The 20,460-nt window shown below is 62.0% G+C and overlaps 5 protein-coding genes across 7 annotated transcripts; 3 read left to right on the top strand and 2 right to left on the bottom strand.

Annotated features, from left to right (window-relative positions):
• Positions 1-550: 550 nt before the first annotated feature.
• On the top strand, positions 551-1,780 carry LOC311158802 (putative G-protein coupled receptor; the record flags this gene model as incomplete). The annotated part of the gene is made up of 1 exon (XM_084214419.1): positions 551-1,780. The coding sequence occupies one exon, from the start codon at positions 551-553 to the stop codon at positions 1,778-1,780; it is 1,230 nt and encodes a 409-aa protein (XP_084070545.1).
• Positions 1,781-3,084: 1,304 nt separating this feature from the next.
• PCBP4 (poly(rC) binding protein 4) lies at positions 3,085-9,102 on the bottom strand. Of its 2 annotated transcripts, XM_084214498.1 has the most exons (13): positions 8,947-9,102; positions 7,407-7,522; positions 7,057-7,080; positions 6,942-6,974; positions 6,565-6,681; positions 6,351-6,479; positions 6,006-6,134; positions 5,679-5,753; positions 5,468-5,512; positions 5,248-5,323; positions 4,815-4,867; positions 4,268-4,437; positions 3,085-3,952 (listed from the first exon to the last, which is right to left on the bottom strand). In XM_084214498.1, the coding sequence occupies exons 2-13, from the start codon at positions 7,500-7,502 to the stop codon at positions 3,637-3,639; spliced, it is 1,263 nt and encodes a 420-aa protein (XP_084070624.1). In that variant the 5' UTR covers positions 7,503-7,522; positions 8,947-9,102; the 3' UTR covers positions 3,085-3,636. The 2 variants fall into 2 exon arrangements, with proteins under 2 accessions (XP_084070624.1, XP_084070625.1); XM_084214499.1 differs by lacking the exon at positions 6,006-6,134.
• Positions 9,103-10,323: 1,221 nt separating this feature from the next.
• LOC311158866 (putative protein-lysine deacylase ABHD14B) lies at positions 10,324-12,181 on the bottom strand. Of its 2 annotated transcripts, XM_084214540.1 has the most exons (4): positions 11,808-12,181; positions 11,368-11,584; positions 10,971-11,212; positions 10,324-10,637 (listed from the first exon to the last, which is right to left on the bottom strand). In XM_084214540.1, exons 2-4 carry the CDS (start codon positions 11,573-11,575, stop codon positions 10,455-10,457), a joined length of 633 nt encoding a protein of 210 aa, XP_084070666.1. In that variant the 5' UTR covers positions 11,576-11,584; positions 11,808-12,181; the 3' UTR covers positions 10,324-10,454. The 2 variants fall into 2 exon arrangements, with proteins under 2 accessions (XP_084070666.1, XP_084070665.1); XM_084214539.1 differs by having other exon boundaries at positions 11,368-12,181.
• A 215-nt stretch (positions 12,182-12,396) lies between these two features.
• Positions 12,397-14,024, top strand: ABHD14A (abhydrolase domain containing 14A). The gene is made up of 4 exons (XM_084214211.1): positions 12,397-12,752; positions 12,880-12,995; positions 13,288-13,523; positions 13,788-14,024. Exons 1-4 carry the CDS (start codon positions 12,538-12,540, stop codon positions 13,968-13,970), a joined length of 750 nt encoding a protein of 249 aa, XP_084070337.1. The 5' UTR covers positions 12,397-12,537; the 3' UTR covers positions 13,971-14,024.
• A 126-nt stretch (positions 14,025-14,150) lies between these two features.
• LOC311158861 (aminoacylase-1-like) lies at positions 14,151-20,197 on the top strand (the record flags this gene model as incomplete). The annotated part of the gene is given in 17 exon segments (XM_084214532.1): positions 14,151-14,209; positions 14,211-14,235; positions 14,237-14,401; positions 15,651-15,783; positions 16,386-16,450; positions 17,009-17,113; positions 17,221-17,315; positions 17,500-17,576; positions 17,808-17,897; positions 18,122-18,178; positions 18,288-18,361; positions 18,462-18,511; positions 18,699-18,843; positions 18,926-18,994; positions 19,085-19,164; positions 19,442-19,502; positions 19,631-20,197. Coding segments are annotated over 17 exon segments (1,515 nt in total). The 3' UTR covers positions 19,796-20,197.
• Between the last annotated feature and the right edge of the window lie 263 nt (positions 20,198-20,460).

The raw sequence follows: 20,460 nt of genomic DNA, 5'->3' as shown, positions 1-20,460 counted from the left end.
GCCTCACACAGGGCCGGCAGCCCCGTTCTGCTGCGGGAGCAACACCAGCAAGCGGGACCCCAGTGAGGAGAGGAGCATCACCCATCTCCCCAGGAGCAAAGGTGCGCTGAATCCCACCCACCCTGGGGTCCCCTGTGGCCAGAGCAAGAGGGTTGGGACAGGCAAGTTGTGCTGTCCCACCTCAGGACATACTGGTGCCATTGGAGAGGGGGGACGGGGTGTCAGCCTGGCATGGGTGCCCACAGGACCTAGCTATGCTATCACTGGCTAGATTGGGGACAGCCTGGGTGGCTGCTCTGGGAGAGCCAGGGTGATATGACTTCACTGGTTACCTCTCCCTCCTCCAGCACCTTGGAAGTGTGCTGGTTGTCTCTGTGTTTCTCTGTGGCTCTTCTCCATTTTGGTTCGTTCCCTTCACACCTGGCTCCTGATCCCAACAGGCAAGGAGAAGGTAGCAGCCATGGTTGTGGTGGGGTTACCCTCTCTGGGATGCAGGAGAAGAGCCCTTGCTGCCCAGACACCAGAGCTGCTGGCTTAGCCCTGGAGGGGGATGCCGAGCTGGACGGGGTCAAACACCACGGACAGCCTAGAGCTGCTCTCCATCCCCGAGCACTCCATTGGCCAGGAGGTGGTGGGCCTCTTCTGCATGATCCTGCTCACCCTCACTGCCCTGGTGGCCAACATCGTGGTGATGGTCATCATCCTCAAAACGCCCCTTTTCAGGAAGTTCATCTTTGTCTGCCACCTCTGCGTGGTCAATCTCCTCTCAGCCATTTTCCTCATGCCCCTGGGGATCATCTCCAGCTCCTCCTGTTTCAACTGGGTTATCTACAGCATTGCTGAGTGCAAGGCCGTGATATTCCTGAACATCTGCTTCATCAGTGCCTCCATTCTCACCATCTGTATCATCAGCGTGGAGCGGTACTACTACATCGTCCACCCCTTGAGGTATGAGGTCAAGATGACCATCAGGCTGGCGGTGGCTGGAGTGATTTTCATTTGGGTCAAGTCTGTTCTCATCACTGTCTTGGCACTAGTGGCATGGCCTCATGGCAACGGGGCCACCAGTGCCAGCCGCTGCACAGTCTACTGGAGCCCTGGGGCCCACAAGAAGGTTTTTGTGATCCTCTTCAGCATCACCTGCTTTATTCTGCCCACCCTCATTATCCTCGCTGTCTACTCCAGCATCTACCGCGTGGCCCGGACTGCGTCCCTGCAGCAGGCACCCGTGCCAGCACAGGCAGTAGCACCCAGACACCGATGTGACTCCATCGCCAGCCAAGTGACCATCCTCACTGCCAGGATCCTGATGCTGTCCAGGCTGATCCCAGATCGCCTTCTGGGAAGCAACAAGGCCATCCTCACCTTGGTCCTCATTGTGGGACAGTTCTTGTGCTGCTGGCTGCCTTTCTTTGCTTTCCACTTGCACTCTTCTGTCCCTGTTGGCACCGTGGGTGGTGGGCACGGGGAGATGGTGGTCACCTGGATTGCCTACTCCTCCTTTGCCGTTAATCCTTTCTTCTACGGGTTGCTTAACCGCCAAATCCGCGAGGAGCTGGCCCGGCTCCGACGCAGCTGTCTTAACCATCCACTTGGTCAGGAGCTCTGTCTTTCCATCTCAGAGGCTTCTGTTCAGGAAAACTTCTTGCAGTTCCTCCAGAGAGCAACTTGCACACTGGAGACACACACCAGCTGCATCAGCCCCAGCCCCAGGAACAGGCTGGACCAGACCACAACGGGCTTCCCCACCCCAGGTCAAGTTCCTGAAGAGAGCAGCTGAGGAGGCTCAGTGCCACTGTGCTGGGCAGGAGACCTGCCAGGGACCTATCTGACCTGCTTGGACCCAATCTTTTGGATTTGGAGGAGTCCTTGTACAGGTTTTGCCTCTTCTCTGAGCCTATGGCAAAAGATGTTTTCTCCACTGGGAGAAGGTAGCAGATCTGAGGAAGTCACATCTCTCTTCTGCAGGCTGGAATTGTCTCTGGCTCTACCAGCACAGCCCAGTTCCAGGGATGGGCTCTTCTCAAGATATGGAGTGCCAGGGGGCTCCTGCACAGGGACAGGGGATGGGGCACCTCCATCTCCATTGCCCTGCTGGGAGCACGCCTGGCCCATGTCCCTGGCACTCTATCAAGGGGCAACGTTCCAGCTAATGCCACTAACACCAGTAACACCAGGGCCCAGCCCCTGCTGAGCCTGGATGGCAGACACAGAGACTTCCATCCTCGGCTGTTTAACCCAAAACTAATGTCTGTGTGGAGGAGCTCCTGCTCCCTGTGACACTGATCCGGGGGACACACCCACAGGGCTGGCTCTGGCTGTGTCGCTGTTTGTCCTGCTGGCATGGCAGCATGCAATGCCTGTGGCCACGCCTGGCCATGCCCTCTCTCCCTCTCAGCTGGCAGTGATCACCCCCCTGGGGGGGAACTGGCTGTCTGGGGTCCATACCGGGCTGTTTATGGACACAGCTGCACAGTTTGAAGCCTGGTCAGCAGTGCCACGTGCCAGCCAACTTGGGCTGCTAGCCAAGGGCACGCTGGGTTGGACATGGTGACACAGGGCGCTGGGGGGTGGCTGTGTGGGCTGCCCCAGGGCAGCAGCAGCCAGAGGGGATCAGGACCTGCTGTTCCTCTTCAGTCTCATTGCTTTTGAAGGGCTTGAGGACTCTCATAGGGTCCCCACTGCTGGAAAGGGGACTGGACCCTTTTGGGGAATGCTGCAGGGGTACTTCACCCTCTGCCTGCCCACAAAGGTCCCAGGGATGGTGTTGGCATGGTGGGTTGGAGATGTCCTACTCCAGTAGTAACTGAAGGCCTGAGGGAAAACTGCCCTATGGCCTCTCTAACTGCCCTGTGGCAGGAAGGGCCTCCGGGAAGACCCCCAGAGAGATGGGGCTGAAGGCCAGCATCCCCCTCTAGACACAGGGATGCCCTTCCAGCCACCACCCAAGTACCCAGGAGTTGGGGCCACCCCTGCTTTGGGGGAAGTCTCCGCCCAGGGTGGGGAATATTATTATTATTATAATTGTTATTTTCTTGTAAATTTTATCTTTTTATTAAACCATTGATAAGTTACAAAGGAGGAAAAAATATAGACTCATATATATACAGCATTTCCAAGCCAGCAGGGACTGGCTCTTGGATGGGGTTACTGGGAGGCGATTGCCCCAGGGTGGCCCAGGGAGGGCCCCCCACCAGAGCCAGTGGAAGTGGGACTCCTGGAGAGGCCAGGCAGTCCTCATCCAGTGGGACATGGCTTTTGGGTGCCAGATGGAGTGTGGGAATGAGCAGGATGGCAGGGGAGGCAGGGTGAGGAGCAGGAAGTAGGGGTCCCACATCAGCACAGAGCACTGGAAGAAGGGACCCTAGGCCAGCAGGGACAGCCCACCCACCCAATACTAGGACACAAGGTCTCTGTGCAGAAAACCAGGGAGGGGGGCACAGCGCTGCTGGGATGAACAGCAGGCAACAAGACAGCCCCTTCCTCCAGCAGGCATCACCACCAGGAAGACCCTTCCCTTCCCTGGGGTGGGGGACATGGGGCACCTGGCAGAGGCTGAGATCAGGGTGGGTGGCAGGAAAGTGTCCCTGCTATTGAGTAGCACCCTGGACCCCCTGGCCCACCCACTAGTGGGGTTCAGTAGGGCGAGAACTTCTGCCGGTCAGCTTTCTTGGTGCCGTTGGCCGCCGAGATCTTGGTCGTGTAGGTGGTGGTGCCACCATTGGGCCCTGCCACGGAGGATGGGGACAGTGCCAGGAAGGGCACTGGCTTGAGGCCAATGAAGTTGGAGAGGGAGATGGCGTAGGGGGTGCCCAGCAGGGCCGGAGGGGCTGGGGCGACGGCGGGAAGAGCCGCACCGGAGCCTGGGGCGAGGGGCTGGGAGAAGCCCATGCCGAGGTCCATGGAGCCAGGGCCTGGTGGCACCTGGGAGGTAGATTTAGCAGTCTCTAAGCTGGGGAAGAAAGAGAGAAGGATGATGGTGAGTACCATGGTGACAGAGTGGTTCTCCCACCACAAGCTTAGGGTGCAGGAACCGCGCACCCCATCCCTTCTGGCACACATATCCATGGCATGTCCTGGGTTAAAAAATTGGGCCTCAAATCTGGTGGGTCAGGGGTCCTGCACCTACCACCTCAGGATCTCAAAGCACCACCCAGCTCATTCTTCCTGAGGATGCTGTGGATCCTCCAAAAGCTGCCTTGGGGTGCTGGTGAAGAGCCACCCCTCACTAGCACCGAGCATGAGTCCCCCCCAGGCTGACACCTACCAGGCTGTGATGAGGTACTGAGCCAGGGTGATGCTGACAGGGGTCCCTGTGATGGTCACGTGCCGCTCACTGGAGCCCTCAGTCTGGTTGCCAATCTTGATGTGGGCACCTGACATCTGCCTGATCTCGCTGATCTTGCTGCCATGCCGGCCGATGATGCAGCCGATGAGCTGAAAGGGCAGGGATGAGCTGAGCCAGGAGCAGCCAGGGCATCTTGCCAAGCAGGGAGCTCCAAGAGTCTCACCCAGACAGCACCTACACCTCAGAGGTGAAACTGTGGAAGGCACTGGGAGGGCAGGGCAATGCTTTCCTTGGCAAGGCCTGCGTTTTGGTCTCACTCAAGACCCTCTTGCTGGCATTGTGCCACATGCCAAGGCCTTTCCTTGGCAAACTCTTCCCCCTGTCCTGTGTTTCAGTTTCCCCTTTCTTCTGCCTCAGCTACTCCCTCCTGCTCCTAAGCTCTGGCAGAGCCCCCACTGTGTGCATCAGTAGGTGCTGGCCTCTGCAAAGCACTGATCCCCCTCATCATTCCCAGATCAATACATACGTCATTGGGCACCAGGAACTCCTGGGAGCTGCTCTGGGAGCTGGCATCCAGACCTGGAGAGAGAGACAGGGATGTCAGCAATGAAGGAGCAGCTCTCCAGTAGCTCTATGCCCCTACCCCAGCCCCATACTGGGATGATGAGTAGCCCTGGGGACAAACCTGAAGGATTGCTGGGGAGAGGAAGGGAGGACAGGTCATAGACAAAAGTCATAATTTGGTGCTGGTGCTCTCCCACTGCAGGACTGGGGAGCACTGGTGGGTTCAGTGACCCCAGGAAAACAATGACAAGGTTGTGCTGGAGGGGCAGATACACATGCTGGGGGGGCTGGGATTGGAAAGGGTGCAGAGGAGGGAAACCCCTTCATCAGGGCCAGGTGTCAGGGTGGATCAGGAGGGGCACACCCAGCCTCGGGGGAGCATGGGAGATGCTCACCTGGTACCATGGTGGGTGCATGGCCCAGGGGGGCGAAGGGAAGCGCATGCCCTGACAGCTGCTGCAGCTTCGTCACCTGCCCGGACAGTGTGAAGAGGAGGAAGGTGGTGTTAGGGGTGGTGGCAGAGGTCAGCTGTGCCCCAGTGCCTCCCAAGACAGGCATTCCCAGCGGCACCCATCCTGGTGGGCACAGACGCCATTGCCACATGGACAGACTCACCTCTGCAGGAGAGACCCCGCTGTACTGGCCCTGCATGGAGAAGCCCTGGGGACAGAAAAAAGGGACATCAGTGGGGAGCCAGGTGAGGACCATTGTCTCAGGTCACTCCCCCCTGGGGCAGAGAGACTACCCTTAGCCCACCAGAGTTGCCCCTTGCTGGTAGAGGCTTCCCTGGCCCCCTCATGCCTTCGGAGATGCTGTGGCCTCTTACCTGATTGGCAGAGAGCAGGATGGTGCCCAGGGAGAGACCAGGGTGGTAGGGTATGGTGGCCCCCTTCGGAGGCGACTGGAGACAGAAGGAAGGAGGTGGAGGAGATGAGAGATGAAGCTGAATGCCCCTGTAGCCCCAAGGACCCTCTGCCCCATTATGGCCCCAGCAAGCTGGGCACAGCTCCCAGCACTACAAAGGCAGGGTGCTCCTACGGGTTTCCACACAGGGGAACCCTGGTGTTTGGGTCCAGATGGGCATGGGAAGCCTTGGGGAGGGGGAGGTGGGTAGCAGATGCCCCCTGGGCTGGGCGAGGGGCTTGGCAGGTACCTCCAGGATGACAGCGCAGATCTGCCTCACGCACTGGATGATGGTGTCTGGCACCCCTGAGACCGTGACAGCCCGTTCAGTGGAGTTGGGCAGCAAGTCACCAGCCACCTGCACCTGTGCCCCTGTGCTCTGCAGGAAGCAGAGAGATGCTGGCATTCCCCAGCCCTGAGCCAGGGCTCAGCACCTCACACCTCCCCTGTTCCCCTCCTGAGTCCTCAGGGACCATTGCAGGACCTGCAGGGTGATGCTCCCTCTCCTGCATCACCTCCCTCAGCCCCCACACCCAGGGCCCTGTGCCCCCAGGGGGAATAGGGGATCCCACCTCCAGGCTACGCTCAGGCTCACCTCCCGGATCTCCCGGATCTTGGCTCCCGCCTTGCCGATGAGGGAACCACATTGGCTGGCGGGGATGACAAGGCGCAGGGTCACCGGCGCTCTGCCTGCTGACACCCCATCGCCCCCTGCTCCCAGGTCCTGTGAGGGATGTGGGATGCAGCGTCAGCCCCCAGGATCCCACGGGTGTGGGGGCACCTGTCGGGGATTTAGGAGGGCTGTCTACCTCCTCCAGCTTGAAGGCGATCATGGAGACAGCGCGGAAGACAGCGTCAGTGGAGCCGGTGATCGTGGTGATGCGCTCGGGGCAGGACCCTTCTGAGATAGTGATGCGTGCAGTGCTCTGGGGACAGTGTCACACCCCGTTAGGGATGTCACAAGCCCTGTGCTTCGTGACTTCCCCCAGGAATAGCCTCACAGGGATAGCCTCTCAGGCCTTTGAGCCTGAGCCTTGCCTTTCCCACCTGCCCCAGGCAGCCTTCCCTGGGGTGCTGCTTTGTTTTCCCTGGTTCCACCTGGGATTTAGGGGGGCAGGCACATGGGAGCCTCCAGGTACAGGCATGACAGGCAGCAGGACCTGGCAGCCCACCAGCATGCCCTTACCTGCTCTCGTATCCTCTTAACAGTCTCTCCTTTCTGCAGGTAAAGGAACAGGGTGGGTGGTCAGGTCCAGGGGAGCCAGCCAAGTGCTGGCAACACACAGGACCCCAAATCTTACCTTGCCGATGATGCTACCGATCTCCTGAAAAGACAGAGAAGAATGGCACTGTCAGGAGGTGGCTCCCTGCATGCCACATCCTTCCTCTGACCACAGCCTGGCAACAGGCAGACCCTGCCCCAGGGACACTGGGTGACTTAACTAGTGATGCTGGGGCATGGGAATGTGCCCCTCCCTGGCTTAGGATGGGGAAAGAAATCCTTCTGGGAATGCGATTCCCAGGGGAGGCTGGGAGCATGGGAAGAAAACAGGGCACAGAAAAGAAGGCATGGTGAGGAGCTGGAGTTCCAGCATGGCCCCTCAGCCCAGGCATTGCTGACCCCTCAGTGGCACTGAGGCCCTGCCATTACCTTGCCGTGCATGAGCATGCGGAGGGTCAGGGTGATGCTGAGCTCTGTCTCCTCGGGACTGCCGCCCACGCCACTGGCTCCGTCCGGTGATGCCATGGCGGGAGGGCGAGATGAGCCTGTGGGACACGGTGGTCTTCAGAAAGGGGGCATGCCCCAGCTAAACCCCCACCCCCAGATCTGCAGCTTGAATATCCTATGCTTGGGAAATGGGCGAACTGAGGCAGAGGAAGCACTATGCCCTCCTCTGGCAGGCAAGGCTCACATGGCCCCATGGCACCCCACAGGCACCTCCAAAAGGGACCCGCTGTTATGTGTGTGCCTGAGCTGCCTCAAGGCTGTCCTGCTCAAAGTCAGGAACTGGATGGATACAGGGGGTGGAGGCAAGGCATGCGGAGCGTGGCTGTGGGATAGGGTTCTGTTTGCAAACGCTTGCTGGAGTGGAGAGAACAGAGGTGGCCTGGGTGGTCTCACAGGCTATGCAAGCCACCTTCTTTCTCCTCCTACCTTCCCCGTGCCCATGCACAAAGCCCCAGAGGACACTAAGGCAAGCTCCCAGACGGGGACTACCCCAACCAAACCACAGCATTATGCCTGCTGACTGACGCCGCTGCACCGTGTCCCCTCCTGGAGCACCCCAGGGCCCCCCGACCCTGTGCCCGGGCGGCCGTGGGCGGCCAGGGCCCCTGGGAGCCGGACAATTACTGTGTGTCCAGGCCCGGGTGGGCGGCTGCGGCACCGCTGGCTCCCGGCAAGCCGGGCGATGCCAAGCAGCTTTGAAACAAAGCACCCGTGTTGAGGCTGGGGCCGCGTCCGCGGGCATGGCGGGGGGGGCGGCTATTTTAGGTGCTGGCAGGACTCGTCACCGCTACAGCACATCTCCTGCATCAGGGGAACGGGGGGGCGGGGGCGCAGCCCCAAAGCGCTGTGCCCTGCACCCCGGCGCCCCGCCTGCACCCCCCTGTTACCGCGGGCTGGAGAAAGGTGGAGAGACTGGAGAGGGGGAATATTCCCGATCCTGGTGCAGGGGAGACCGAACTGGGGCGGAGGGGGAGGGAGGGAGGGATGCACCCTGCCCGCGGCATCCGGAGATGTGTGGGGTGCCGGCAGGGACGCGCGGCCGGCCAGGGTCCCCAGTCCCCCTGGGGATGAATGGCCGCAGGAATCCGCCAGGGACAAAGACCCCGCCGGGAAAAGAAGGATGAGGCTGGCGATGGGACGGGGGAACGCAGCAGGGCCACGGGCGTCCCTCGTGCCACAGACAACGCCTGGGGGGTCTGCGGGCAGGGGGCTCTCCCCCAGGTGAGGAGGCTGGCAGGGACGGCAAAGGCCCCGGTGATGGGCACAGGCCACCTGCCATGGCTGGCGTTGGGACAGCCACCAAGCTGGGCACCGCCCGTCCTTCGGGGCACCTTCGGGTGACAAAGGGAGGAGGGACGACAGGAGGAAGCCCCCACCCCGTCCCTGGGGAAATGTCTCTATTTTCGCCCTCCCGGCTGCCCCGAGCCCCCTGGTCCCCGCGGGAGTGGGGCCTGGCGGGTACCTTTCCGTGCGCCTCGTCCCTCCACCGCCGGCCGCCCCTCTCAGTGCCACATTGTCCCCGGCGGCGCCCAGTGACACCCGGGGCAGGAACAATGAGCCGCTTGACAGGCCAGGGCCAAGCTGGCAGCCCCGGCCCCCACCCCGGTCCACGCCGGGGCCCCCCTCGCTCTTCCCCTCTCCCACATCCCTCCCTCCGGGATCCTATTACAGCGGATAAGAGACACTAAAAGGAACAATGCACCCTGGGTAAGGCCATCTGCCACCGCTGGGGACATTCCTGCCCCCCCCGGCCCCCCTCCCTTTGGCTCACACATCGCCCCTCTTTGTAATTGCGTGTTTTTTTTCCTGGAAGCCGATCAGCTGGCAGGGCTCGAGGGCTCAAGGACACCGGAGCGGGCAGGGATGGGGCAGCTGGCACCCCAAGGCCCGCTGGCACCCCGGGCTGCTGCTGCGAGGTGGTGCCTGGAGGGGCAGGAGGCACCCCTGTATGGGGGGGTCGGGACAGCAACAGGGGACCTGAGCCATCTGGGGGGCCAGGGATGCTCCAGACAGGGGTCCTGCCAGATTGCCAGGGCAGAGACCAGCTCCTGCTGGCACTGCCTTGTGTCCCCCACATGGGCATTCTGCACCCACAGAAAAGTGCCCCCCCCCCCTTACCTCCCCCACTAAATCCTCCTGGGCCCTGGCGTAAGCAGCTAAAGCCCAGGCAAGCTTGGGCAAGGGGGGGCACTGGGGGGGGGGCACCCTGCTGCCGGCTCCATCTGTGCCCCCGAGTGCCCGGTGCAGCAGCACCAAAGGCAATGCAGGCAGGTGGCAGGCAGGGGTCTTGTCCCCTGTCTGTCAGGCCTCCCTGCACGCCCCCTCATCTGGTCATGGCAGCCACTCCTTGGGTAAATCACCCCCCACCTCCCCGGGGTGCTGGGCGGAGGCTGCCGTGGGCAGCAGAGTCCCAGGGCTGGCAGCTCCCTTTTAAGCCCCGGTGGATTACCCTGGACTTGGGTGCATGCCAGGAGGGGTAGGAGGAGGAAGAAGAGCATGAAGAGGAGGCTGGCCGGCCAGGGACACAGATGTCACTACCTTGGGGGACCTACTTGTCCCTGAACACAGCCCCAGGGCTCCCTGGGCACCCTCTGAGGTTCATGGAGGTCCCGTCAGGAGTGAAGGGTGGGCTCCAGCAAGGCTGGCACTCACCCATCCACAATCCCCAAATGTACCTTCCCTCAGTGGCTGCATCTTCCCTGCTGTCACCCTCCAAATCTGTGTGGGAGAGCAGCCATGAAGGTAGGCATGGGGGAAGGAGGTGGGAAAGGTGGAAAAGAAGCAGGATGAAGGTGGCACGAAAGCAGTGGTAGAGCTTGGGGTTTTATTTGGTCCCAAGAGAGGTGGGTGCTGGTGTGGGCCAGTGCAGCGTGAGTGCCAGCTGAGCAACTGGGTTGGCACAAGGGTGCATGTGTAGGCAGAGGGGTGGGTGGGTTGGTCACATCCTCCTGCTCTGTGGTCCCATCTTGCTCACTTCAGCTGCTGCAGGAAGGCCAGGAGTCCACGGTGCCACTCATTGGGCTTGTCCAGGTAGCAGGCGTGTCCTGCACCCTGCAGCATCAGCACCTGGTGCTCAGGGAGGTGCTGCAGGTTATTCAGACTGGTCTGCCCCAGCTCTGCATCCTGGTCCCCATACACGATCAGCGTGGGGGTCTGTAGAGGGGGAAAGCACCCTGAGCTGCAAGTGTCACCCAGGCACTTGCTCCTCCTTGCCAGGAACACCCTGGAGGGGAGTCACTTGCCCTTCTCCTCCACCCAATATGACAAAAGGAAACTGAAGTTCAGTCTCCTGGGTCTCCACTTGTCCCTTCTTTATCTCCTACGACCCCACATTTACATTCCTTCATCATCAGGTTCTTCTCTTTCAGCGGCAACAGAGTTTCTGGCCTGTTTGGCCTTTCCACTGCTCATTCCCGGTGCCAGGGTCCCCCCTGCACCCATCTCCTCCCAGTTCCCTGCCCTCCCCAGTGCCCTTCCAGGCCGTACTTTGATCTGGGCATACTGCTCCGCCGTGAATTTCTCAGTGCAGATGGGTGCCACAGGTACATAGGCCTTGAACAGCTGGCTGTGCTCTAAGAGGCAAGGCAGCGAGTACATGCCACTGAGCGATGGGCTGATCACCACAGCTGGACCCAGGTCCAGAGCCTCTGAAACTGCCTTCAGGAACGCCGCCGGTGCTGGCTGGCCCACGGGTGCTGGGGCCACAGCATCCTTCGAGCGCCCCAGCCCTGAATTGTGAGACACAAGTGGCCCTGTCAGGCTCCACACTGCCTGAATGACAGGGAGAAGCCAGCACAGCACAGCAGGACACCAGGGTTGCCATCCTGGCACCACAAACCGGTGGCTACCCCGCCTGTGTAGGGCTGTGCTCACCACACCTTACCTGGCAGGTCGATGGCCACGGCTCGGTAGCCATTCTCGGCCAGCGTGGCGAGTGTCCCCACCTGCAGCCAGGTTTCCGAGGAGAAGCGGATGCCATGCAGCAGCAGCACTGTCAGCCTCGGCACTGCCTGGGCTGGCTCAGCTCGGCGGTAGAAGAGGCTTTGTCCTTGCACCGTGACGGTGCTCTCGGTGACCAGCGGGGTGGCCATGCCTGGGGGCTGGGGCAGTGTTAAATGGGGTGAGAGGTGGGAACGGGAGGGCTGACCGGCCTTCTGCCCTGTCGAAGCTCGGTGGTGGCAGGAAGGCAAAAGGGCTGTAAAGGGTCACACCGGCATCATCTTCACTGTGGTGGCACCACCGAGGTCACTGATGTGCCAGGCGGCCTCACGGGCCCGCCCCTGCCTCAGTTCCCCCGTCCATCGCTGGGCCTGCAGCCCTTACCTGCTGCTCCGCACACGGGGCCGGCCGCCGTTCGCCTCCTCCCCGCCGCACCACGGGACTGGGGTGCCGCGCCCCGGGGCCAAAGACCGGCGGGGCGGGCAAGAGAACGGCGGCACCGCGTCATGGAGCGCAAGGTCCGGGGCGGCCCCGGGAACCGCTGGGGCTCCGCCGGGCCGGGCCCTGCCCCGCCAAGCGAAGCCGAGTTTTCCCGAGCACAGCCGAGTATTGCCGAGGGAAACCGAGTCCTACCCGAACTCTACCGAGCCAGGCCGAGCGCGGTAGACCAGAGCCCGAGCTCTGCCCTGCAGCACTGAGCCCAGCCCGAGCCCTGCCCGAGCTGTGGCGAGAGCCGCCGAGCCGTTGACGAACATAGCCGAGTTCTGCCGAGCTCTGCCAAGCTTGGCCGAGCCCCAGCCGATGGCCCGAGCCGGCGCTCCGCTACCGGTCCCGGCCGTTGTGTCCTTCGGAGCTGTAGTGCCGCGGGCTGCCGCCAGGCGGGGCCCGAGGGCGCAGCGGCGCCGTGCGCGGCGGGCCGGGGGCGGCAGGGCCGAGGCCGAGCGGGGCCGGGGCCGAGCGGGGCCGGGGCCGAGCGGGGCCGGGGCTGCGCCGGGCGGGGCTCGGGCTGGGCCGGAGCTGAGCAGAGCAGCGAGTACCGGGACCTGTTTCCCCGCAGCAGCGGGGCTGGGGTCCCGCAGCCCCGCGCAGCCGCTCTCCTCCAGCGGGAGCGGAGATGCTGCTTGCCCGCAGCCGCCTGGGGCTGCTGCTCCTCGGGGCGCTCCTCACTCTCCTCCTGTACCTCCTGCTCCCGGCCGCCCGGCGCTCACGGCTTGACGAGGGGAAGCGGGCTTGGCGGGCGGCCAACGGCACCGTGCGAACGGGGATGGCTGCGGGAGAGCCCCCCGTGTTCTACAGGGAGGTTCCCGCAGCAGCTGTGGGCCCCGGGAGGTGGGTCGGCCCGCCGGCAGGTGGGGGGTGGAGGCCCTGGGGCAGGTCTTCACCAGCTCCCGTGGTCTCTGGACGCTGCGGGCATGGCAGCCTTCCTGAACCCCTTCCCGCCTGTCTTCCCCCCCAGGCCTGATGTCCTGTTCCTGCACGGCCAGGCGTTCACCTCCAAGACGTGGGAGGCCTTGGGCACACTGGCACTGCTCGCTGGAGAGGGCTACCGTGCGGTTGCCATAGATCTGCCCGGTAGGAGCATGGCACTGTGCTTAGCTGATTTCTTTTGGGCAGCTCCAGTCCCTTGCCTTAGTCACTGCTGGGCTCTGGATCTCTTCAGGGAGGGCTCTGGATAGCTGCTGGTGATCCCCGGGGCAGTGTGCCTGGGATTTGTCTGTGTCCTGGGGCATTGATGGCTGACTGTACAACCCTGGGGCTTGATCAAGGGTCCATTTTCTGCCAAGCCATTGAAGCCTGGTGAGCAGAGACCATTGCAGGCTGCACAATGCCCCCTGACCACCCCATGCCCTCTTCCCCATACCAGGCTACGGTGATTCACCCCCAGTGGAGATGGCGCTGACAGCACCGGGCCGGAAGGCTTTCCTGGACCGTGTCCTGCAGGAGCTGGGCATGCAGAGGCCTGTTCTCATCAGCCCCTCCATGAGCGGCCGCTTTGCCCTGCCCTTCCTCCTGGCTCACGGGGACCAGCTGGCCGGCTTTGTGCCCATCGCACCCGTGGGCACCAAGGACTACACTGCTGAGCAGTACCGCGGAGTCCAGGTGGGTTTTTGGGCTCTTGGGGGCTGTCCTGGGTATTGGTGAGCCTTGTGGGCCAGCTGGCTGCAGGGTGATGTGGAGGGTGGCACTGTTTTGGGGTGAGTGAGGGGAACCTGTGACCCCCAGCTCATGGGGGTGCTGGCACCTGCCTCCCCTCAGCTTTGCAGCCCTTGTGATGATGGATGGAGGTGGGCACAGCCCAGGGGGTGTGTGGTGGCTATTTACCCCTCTGACAGCTGCTCTTGTTTTCTCTCTCCCCTTACCAAGACACCCACCCTGATCCTGTATGGTGACCGCGACACTGGCCTGGCTCCCCAGGCCCTGCAGAACCTCCAGCACCTCCCTAAGCACCGTGTGGCTGTGCTGTCTGGTGCTGGCCATGCCTGCTACCTGGACAAGCCAGAGGACTTCCACCGGGCCCTGCTGGGCTTCCTGCGCCAGCTGAAGTGAGCACCGCCTCCTCCCTGCCAGCTGAGGGGCTGGGGCGTCCGGAGGGGCTGGGAGGCACAGACAGCTGGCATGAGGGATGCTGTTCCCTCCTGGGGTAGCCCCAGGATGGCAGGGGGGTGGGACTGGAGGTGTCCCTAGCTGGCAGGACAGGGTGTCGTCTGTCACGAGGCCAATAAACTGATGCTGTTCTGGTTTCTGCGTGTGTCCCCAAGCGCCGCGGGGCTCCTCGAGCTCCAGCCCCATCTCTCTGCCGCCAGTCTGGGGCCAGGAGGGTGCCCTGTGCCCCTTGCGTGCACCCTGCCCCTCCTGCGCCCCCGCTCCTCCCCGGCCCGCCCCTGCCCGCCTCCTGCCCGCTGCCGCCGGCGGGGCGGAGCGGAGCGCAGCGGGCGGAGCGGGGCCGGGCGGGAAGCGCCGGCGGCGGCAGCGTTGAGGTAGGGCCGGGGCGGCGGGGGCCGAGCGGCGGGGCCGGGCGCCCCCCGGGTGGGTGCCCCGGTGCCTTCGCCCCCCTTAAACCCGGGCCGAGGTACCCTGCACCCCCGCACTTGCACCCCTCCTCTACTGTCCTGCACTCGCTTGCCGCGCTGTTCTGCACCCCTAGCCATGGTATCTTGCACCGCCTGCACTCCTAACCACACTATCCAGCACGCTTCTGCCCATGCTACGCCTGCACCCCAGGAACGCAGCTGCTGCAGCCCTGACCACGGTGTCCTGCCTGCCCTGTGCTTCACCCCGCACCCCCCTGGCCACAGTACCCCTGCAGCCCTGCCCGTGCCCCTGCGTTGCCCACAGCTCTAACCACGGTGTCCCTGCATCCCAGCTGCAGTACCTCTGCACCTCACTGTGCCCTCTGCCTGCCCCCCAGCCACGGTACCCCTGTACCCCGCCTGTGCCCCTTGGCACCCCCAGCCACCGTCCCCCTGCCCCCCTAACCACAGTCCCTCTGCACCCCTCATGGGCACCCCCTGCTCCTGTACCCCCCGTTCACCCCTCCTGCAGAGCCCCCATGTGCCCCTAAGCACCCCACATCCTCCTGCTCCCCCAGCCACCCAGCTTCCCTCAAACAGCTCCCACAGTAGCCTGTCACCCTCATGTGGTCCCCCAGTACCTCTATCCTCTGTTAACACTCAATCCCCCTTCCCCATCCCCATTTCCCTGCACCCCTACAGCCTTTCCTTGCAGCTCTCCTGCACCCCCCGGCCAGGCAGTAGCCCCCTTTCCCTACCTGCCCCCCCTTACACCAGCATCCTGCCTTCCCTGCCTGCATGCCCCAGCATTCCCACAAACCTCTAACCCCTGGGTAATCCCAACTACCATGTTTCCCTACCCAACACACCCTTCTTCCCCTTTACCCTTCCTCATACTCCCCCACCTAGCTGCTCCCCTTTCCTCCCAGCTAGCCCTTCCCTGGATTTCACCCCTTGCCTGGGCATCGTAGTCTGTCCTGGCACGGCACTGTGTTTGGGGCAGGAGCATGTGTTTTGGGGAAAGAATGAATGATGGGCACACCCCGTCGTGCCTTGTACCCAAGTGGGGGGGATTTCTCCCGTGGTGGCAGTGTCCCAGGAGTCACATGAGGGGGACCTTTGCCCCATCTCCCTTCGGTTTCTGTGACGACCAAGCACGCAGGTGGACTTTGGAGGGGCTGGTGGGTGATTAACCATCTTGCAGCTCTTTCCCCAGAGCTTTGTGGCCCTGCTCCCAGACATGGCACCTGGGAAGCCTGGGAAGAGCACGGGGGCCTCAGAGAACCCCTCGGTTACACTTTTCAGGGAGTACCTGAGGATTGACACTGTCCACCCTAAACCCGACTATGGTGAGGATGGGGGGACAGGATGGGGAGCCATGTGGGGACTGGGTAATGCAGCTTTGCAGCTCTGATCTTTGGACCTAGGTGCCCAAGTGCTGTACTAGGGCTGTTTTGATTGTGGTGTTAGGGAGCGAACTCCTTTGTGCCTTATCTCTGCTGGTGCCTTTGGCTGGGGCAGGGACATCTCAAGTGCCCTCAGAGCTACTGTTTGCTTCTTCTAGCCCTGTGTGCCTTGCTCCCCTTTCCATGCTGCCCTGGGATGGGTGATCTCCTTCTGTGTAGATCTCCTTCTGTTAACATTTATGTCTTCTCACTAAAGTGCATTTTATTGGTGAAGAGCTCCCTAAAGTCCACTGGAGAAACATTCTCCCTGAGCTCACCCCCATTCAATTTTTATTCTTTTCATATTTCCCAAGTCCTCACCCCAAAGGGATGGTGATGAGCTGCTCCCGTCCCTGTTCATGGCCACTTCTTGTGTCCAGGACCTGCAGCACCTGTCCTCTTGTCACCTCTTTCCTTGGTCTGGGAACCCCACAGAGCCTTGGGGTGCCTGGGGGTTTGCAATGAGAGACCCCAGTGTAACCGTGGGCATCCCCACTCTTCCCCAGATGCAGCTGTCCAGTTTCTGGAACGTGTCGGCACCAACCTGGGCTTGGCCTGCCAAAAAGTGGAGGTGAGCAAGCTGAGGAGCAGCCTTCAGTCTGTCCACCCACCATCCATCCATCCATCTATCCACCTGTGCTTGGGTCCTCAGTGACCAAGGTGTTCCTCTGCCTGCACCCAGAGCTAGACAGGAGTGAATCCCCTCTGCCTGTAATCCTCTGCTGACCTGAGCCCTTCCTTAAGCCGCTACTCCGGCTGCTCCCTGCTGACCTTTGCAGCTGCCTGTGCTATGATTAGCAGGGGACCTGGCAGCGTCACGTTGGCTGGGGCCATCCTTCCTGCTGGGCACTGGCTGTCCTGGGAGACTCCCTGGCACCAGGGGAAGATGCTGGGTTTGTCTTCCCTCCTCTGAATTTTCAGTCAGGTTTGGCAGCTGCAGCAGAGCTCTGTCTGGCTGTGGGGGTTCAGGCAGGCCTGCTCCTGCTGCCTGTCCTCTCCCAGTGGAGAAAAGAGTGGCAGGTGGCATCCAGAAACTTTTCCCAAGCTGATGCTTTTTGGCTCCAGCTTGCTGGTCCAAGCTTTCTGTCCCTATCCTGGACCCTGGTGACATCCTGCCTTCGTCCTACAGGTGTGCCAGGGCCGTGTGGTGCTGATCCTGACCTGGCAGGGCACGAACCCCCGCCTGCGCTCCATCCTCCTCAACTCCCACACTGACGTTGTGCCTGTCTTTGAGGTGCTGGAACAGAGCGGGGGGTGGGAAGGGCATGGAGAGGAGGACAGGGTGGATGGGAGCTGGTGTCTTCTGTGCCCTTCTGCCATCGTGGATGCTCTTCCCTGCAGGAGCACTGGACCTACCCCCCCTTCGAGGCAGTTAAAGACTCGCAAGGCAACATCTACGCCCGGGGTGCCCAGGATATGAAGTGCGTCTCCATCCAGTGAGTGGAGGGCTCTGCACCTGCGGGGTGAGCACGGTGCTGGCGGTGTCCCTGAGCGATGCAGGACAGGATGCCACTATCTCCAGGGTCTCTGGGGCCAGAGGTGCCACCTCTGCCCTGAGGTGGTTCAGAGCACACAAGCCCCTCTCCTCCACAATGACCACACACTGCCTTCCCTTGCAAGGTACCTTGAGGCCATCCGGAGGCTGAAGACAGAAGGGAAGTCTTTTGCCCGCACCATCCACCTCTCCTTTGTGCCTGGTGAGTCCGCAGGCTGTCCCCCCCCAGGAGGTACAGAGGGGCTGGCAGCTGCGTGGTGCTCTGGAGTCTCCAGTGGCAGCCAGGCTCCCCAGGTTTTGACCTCCCCTAGCTCAAGTCTGGAGAGGACATCAGGTGTGCTGATGGCATCCAGGCTGGCATGGAAGGAGGACTAGGGGTGGTGGGCTGGGGGATGCCCCAGTTCCTTCCCCCATGCCAGGCTCTCCCCCACAGATGAGGAGGTGGGCGGACACAAGGGCATGGAGATGTTCGTGCAGCGCCCTGAATTTAAAGCTCTCAACGTGGGCTTTGCCATGGATGAGGGTGAGTATTGGTAGGGCTGGCACTGGAATGTGTCTCCTCTTGACATCACTCCCCAGGCACCAGCACCCCACATGCTTCCCAGGACCCCCTTGGGGGATCCTTCCCCTGGGCAGTGGGGAGTGGTCACAGTGCCAGTCTGGAGGAAAATGCTGCTAGGACAGAGCAGAGGGGGCACATCATCGTACCTCCATGTCCCACTGACCCTCTGTCTGTGCCCACCACAGGCCTGGCCAGCCCATCTGACACCTTCAGTGTTTTCTATGGTGAGAGGAGCCCATGGTGTGAGTATCTGTGTGTCCACTGCCCTGTCGTTGGCTCTCCTGGGTGCTGGGGCACTGATGCTAACCCAGGCTTTCTGCTCAACCCTTCCCTCTATGCCTACTGCTGCAGGGATAAAGGTGAAGTGCACGGGTAGCCCCGGGCATGGCTCCCGCTTCATCAGCAACACGGCGGCTGAGAAGATGGTAAGAGAGGGGGTACCCCCTGTGCACCCCCATGCCTGCCCTGGACTGCCAGGCCCCTGCCCATGGGGCTGGTCCTCACCTGCTTCCCTTCCCTCCCCAGAACAAAGTCATCAACTCCTTCCTGGCCTTCAGGGAGAGCGAGAAGCAGAGGTAGGAGATGGGCTGCAGGATGGCAGTGGCTTGGTTCAGTCCATGAAGGGGGCCTTTGGGATCCCAAGCCAAGCTGTGATCTGGTGCTGCTGTCCTGTGCCTCAGTTACCCCATTTTGGGTGACAGCAGGGTAGGGAGGCACTTCTCCCCGGGTGGCAGATAGTGAGTGTCCCTTGCATCCCCCAAGGCTCAAGTCTGACTCAAGCCTGACCCTGGGGGATGTCACCACTCTCAACATGACCATGCTGGAGGGGGGTGTCGCCTTCAACGTGGTGCCCTCTGAGATGGCTGTCGGCTTTGACATCCGCATCCCACCCACCGTGGACCTGAAGGTGGGCACCACGCCAGCCCCACCCAGGGGAGGAGTGGGATGAGAGTACCCTGCTCACACCCCTCCTCTGGTCTCTGCCCCAGGCCTTCGAGAAACAGGTGGCCACGTGGTGCCGTGATGCTGGGGAAGGTGTCACCTGTGAGTTCCTCCAGGTGAGAGATCTCAGCTACCTGGCCTCCCCTGTCCCTCCCCTGCCAAATGCCACACCCTCGCTCCTTCATCTGCCCTCTCCCTCTTGCCAGAAATGCATGGATCAACACATCACGTCCACTGAGGAGTCGGACCCATGGTGGAAGGCCTTCAGTGGGGTCTGTAGGGACATGTAAGTAGTGTCCCTAGGAAGGGCAGGACCCTGGCAGGGACATCCTCTGGTGGAAGCCACGTGGTCCCTGGGGGTCTCTGAGGTCATGTCAGGGGCTGGGATGGAGAGCCCTGTAATTTGCCAAAGCATCTCCCTGTTACCCCACAAAAGAGATGGGACTGAGTGTCCTGCAGGGCTGAGGCATGTCCTGGCACAGTCTCTTTGCCTATAGGGTATGAGTAGGACAGGGGACTCAGCTGGCTGTGTGTCCATGCTGACACAGAGTCTCTCTTGACAGGAAGCTGCAGCTCAAGCTCGAGATCTTCCCGGCTGCCACCGACAGCCGCTACATCCGAGCGGTGAGTGTGATGCCAGCCTGCCACAGGGCCCTACCCTGGGGTGACACCCGCAGCCCCAAGCAGGAGCTGTGTCCAGGTGAAAGGGGGCATGTGCCAGCTGTGACCTCGCTCTGTCTCCCCATCTGCAGGCAGGACACCCTGCTATTGGCTTTTCACCCATGAACCGCACGCCGGTGCTGCTCCATGACCACAACGAGTTCCTGAACGAGCAAATCTTCCTGCGGGGCATCGAGATCTACGCCCGCCTCCTGACAGCCCTGGCCTCAGTGCCCCCGCTGCCCGCCGAGGGCTGAGTGCCTGGCGAGGGGCAGGGAGTGCCAAGCAGAGAGACCCAAGGCTTTAAAAAGAGGGGCAGGGGCTCTGGGCACAGCAAATACCTGCTACAGTGCTGGGGATGTAGATGGCATCATGCCATGTTGGCTATGTTCAGGGATGGCCTGATGGTGACACCTACAGGGTTGTGTCCCCCTTGGTCAGATGCCAGTACAGCCTCATGCCCATGTGCCTCTAGCCTTTCCTGGTATTGTCAGTGCCTCCCCCTCTCCCTGTGCCATCTCTGGCTGCACTGGCTGGGTGGTGAGGGGCTGGCCAATGCCCCACTCTGCCTCCCCTTGCCTTGTCCTGCCTCCCTGCCTGCTTGCTGGGGGTTCTGGGGCTAGTGCTACCCACTCTCCCTATCAATAAATCTCCTTGGTAAGCACAGCCTGGAGCGGGGCAGTCTGTCTGTCTGTCCATGCTGGTGCTACCCACGAGGTCTCACCGAGGCACTGTGGATTTCCTGGCGCAGTGCAGTTTGCTGGGGTGCTTCTCCTGCCCTGGGCTCATTGCCTGCATGACAGCAGTGCGGGCAGGATCCTGCCCGGGCAGGCTGAGGGCCTCTGCTCCCCATCAGCCTCGGGGGACGGGCACTGGGGTTCATCCTGCTCCCTCCCTCCTGAGCTTCTGCCGCTTCCACGGA

This window comes from Fringilla coelebs (genome assembly GCF_963513975.1).
Source record: "Fringilla coelebs genome assembly, chromosome: 13".
In the NCBI taxonomy this organism is placed as follows: Eukaryota; Metazoa; Chordata; class Aves; order Passeriformes; family Fringillidae; genus Fringilla; species Fringilla coelebs.
This window is presented reverse-complemented; position numbering and strand designations above follow the sequence as displayed.